At 40.0% G+C, this 2,819-nt stretch overlaps 2 protein-coding genes across 3 annotated transcripts in view; one reads left to right on the top strand and one right to left on the bottom strand.

Moving 5' to 3' along the window:
- Positions 1-2,819, top strand: part of LOC109542451 (arg8-vasotocin receptor) — an 81,473-nt gene that overhangs the window by 43,899 nt on the left and 34,755 nt on the right. The gene's annotated exons all lie outside the window — the stretch shown is intronic.
- LOC109532879 (lysosomal acid glucosylceramidase) lies at positions 1,751-2,496 on the bottom strand (the record flags this gene model as incomplete). Its single annotated transcript, XM_019898034.2, is given in 2 exon segments — positions 1,751-1,848; positions 1,897-2,496. Coding segments are annotated over 2 exon segments (614 nt in total), but the record flags the coding sequence as incomplete, so codon positions are not given.

Here is a 2,819-nt window from a genome sequence, read left to right as displayed (position 1 = left end):
TTTTATGAGTCACATTTGCAAAGGCGACAAAACTCAGGTTAATGATGGATTTTTGTGAAACTTTCCCCGTCTATCGCACCAAGTGTCCACTAAAGGTGGTAGCAGACTCAACTTCATGCATGTTTTAGTTTAAGAAACGCGAATTTTTAAGTAAGCGAGCGCAATTGACTTACAACATCACTTTTGTGAGTCACATTTACAAAGCCAAGAAAAATCTAGCTCAAGATGGATTTTTGTGAAACTTTTCACGTCTATCGGGCCAAGCATCCACTAAAGGTGGTAAAAATCTCGATTTCCTGCGTGTTTTAGTGTTGGAGACGCGAATTTTTAAGTAAGCGAGCGCAACTGACTTACAACTTCAATTTTATGAGTCACATTTGCAAAATCGAGAAAAATCAGGTTAATGATGCATTTTTGTGAAACTTTCCCCGTCTATCGCACCAAGTGTCCACTAAAGGTGGTAACAGACTCAACTTCATGCGTGTTTTATTTTAGGAAACGCGAATTTTTAAGTAAGCGAGCGCAATTGACTTACAACATCACTTTTGTGAGTCACATTAGCAAAGCCGCGAAAAATCAGGTTCAGAATGGACTTTTGTGAAAATTTCCAGTTCTATCGGACTAGGCGTCCACTAAATGTGGTAACAGCCACGATTTCATTTGTGTTTTAGTTTGGAAGATGCGAATTTTTAATTGATCAAGCGCAACTGACTTACAATAGCACTTTTGTGAGTCACATTTGCAAAACCGAGAAAAATCAGGCCCAGGAAGGATTTTTCTGAAACTTTTCACGTCTATAGCAACAAGTGTCCACTAAAGATGGTAAAAGAGCCAACTGCCTGCCTGCTTTAGTCGGCGCGATGTGAATTTTTAAGTAAACGAGCGCAAATATATTTTTTCCAAAAATTCAGGTCTACGACTTGCGCACAATTTTCAATAAAATATTTGGATTTTTTCCCCAAAAATGCATTATTATAGTTGGCCTAAAGTATAACAATCTCTCATGTTTTTCGACATTTAAATGCATATGGAGTTTATACGTTAAAAAGTGTAAAAATGCAAAATATTGTTGGTTTAAAAATTGGATTTCCGACCTTCAAATCCTTCCAGTTTTCTAACCGAGTTTAGTCTTCTAGTCTGAAAATGCTTGTTTGGCACTGAACTCCTCAATCAAGTTTGCCTAAAGTGTAAAAACTATTTGTTATTACTCGACGTTCAAATCGTGAAAAAGTTTACATTTCTTGATCGATTTGAATGGCCTAAAAAGGCGGTTTCCCAGAAGATTGAGCTCTTTGCAACCCAGAATTATTGATCCAAATTGGGGCATTGAGAGAGTTATTAAGAGAAGAACGTCAACAGCAGAAACCAGTTTTTCAAATGTTTGAGTTTTCACCTCAAATGCCCTGGAATTTTGACTCCTTGATCTTCTACTTCTACCAGAAGTTTTAGTAAATAAGTACTTTAACTTAGTCAATGTCTCGTGTAGATAAACGAGCTGATAACTGGAAAGTAGTGAAAATTACAGAGTTCATCAGGTTAATCGCGTTATCAATAAAGAATTCTTAAGTGTAAAGGTACGTAGGAAGAAAATGCGTCAGCACTTGAGGTAATCGCATGACCGATAATTAATTTAGATAAATGACAGTAACAATAGAGCCCTCATATCTACATTCCTTTGGGTTCTCAATGGAATGTTGAGTATAATCTGCACTTTTCACTGAGAGGAAGTTTAATAGAGCAAAATGCTTACGCCTCATTGGTCTTCATCCAAATGGGCGCCGACCAAGCAGAGGCGAACAGTTTGATGGCGCTGCCCCTCAGCTCGATGGCTCGCAAAATGTAGGGAATCTGGAAAAATCATGCAGAGTTTTTGGCCATTCTGCCCATCAATCCTACCTTGTCCTCGTAGTCTTCATCAGTTAAGGCGAACGAATCCAGGCTGTCATCCTCCACATCACAATAAGTGTAGCCTCTTGTTGAGAAGTCGGTTCCTCCAATCGGCACCCGACCCAAACTGTACTGAATCCCATCATCTCCAAAGTAACTTTGGATTAAAAACTCCCGGCTGGCATTAGTCAGGATATTCAAATTAATGCCGGTGGCATCAGTAAAGGCGCCGCCAAAGCCCAGAATTGTTTGGTAAGTTTCGGTCAGATTGCTGATGGTCACAGTGGCATCCGCCTCACTGGTGGAGTTCGCAAAACTCCCAGTTGTAGACGTGAATCCCAGATTGGTTTTGCTGGTTTCGTAAAGCTGATACTGGCCAGACGCCAAACTGGCCAAAGAAGGGACGGAGTCACAATAAGAGGAGTTGCAGACGCAAACTCCCCCGGAGTCAGTAGCGCGAAAACTGCAGGGATTCTCAGCTAGAGCTACAGCCACCAGGAGCGCGAAAGACCAAAGTTTGAACATTGTTTTTCTTTTGGTATGCCACTGCCTACTGAACCAGCAACCAAAACTCCCACCTTTATAAGCGACTGATAAGTCCACAATTAGTTACACTTGACTAGTACTATATGGATGTTTACCTGATAGCGATTCACGCGTTTTCAAAAAAAGTGCTTTTCTTGTCCAATTAAGCGCTATTGTTAGCAGCGGATTTAACATAAGTACTCGAACAATGTTTTTACGAAATTTGGAGCCCAGATGTACAAATAAACGACATTGAACTGCATTTTTTGCACAATCATTTCCAAATGTTCTGGGTTAGCTAAAAAAATAACGTACTTCTCCGTCAAGAGCAACTGCAAAGTCCGGAAGAATTGAATTAGAGGATGCCGAACAGCACTACAGGAAGGTTTAATTTACAAACGAGAGAC

Source organism: Dendroctonus ponderosae, unplaced genomic scaffold (assembly GCF_020466585.1).
Source record: "Dendroctonus ponderosae isolate FM_Combo_2020 unplaced genomic scaffold, Dpon_F_20191213v2 Dpon_F_20191213_10, whole genome shotgun sequence".
Classification (NCBI taxonomy): domain Eukaryota; kingdom Metazoa; phylum Arthropoda; class Insecta; order Coleoptera; family Curculionidae; genus Dendroctonus; species Dendroctonus ponderosae.
The sequence above is the reverse complement of the archived record's forward strand: the minus strand, read 5'-3'. Positions and strand labels throughout refer to the sequence as shown.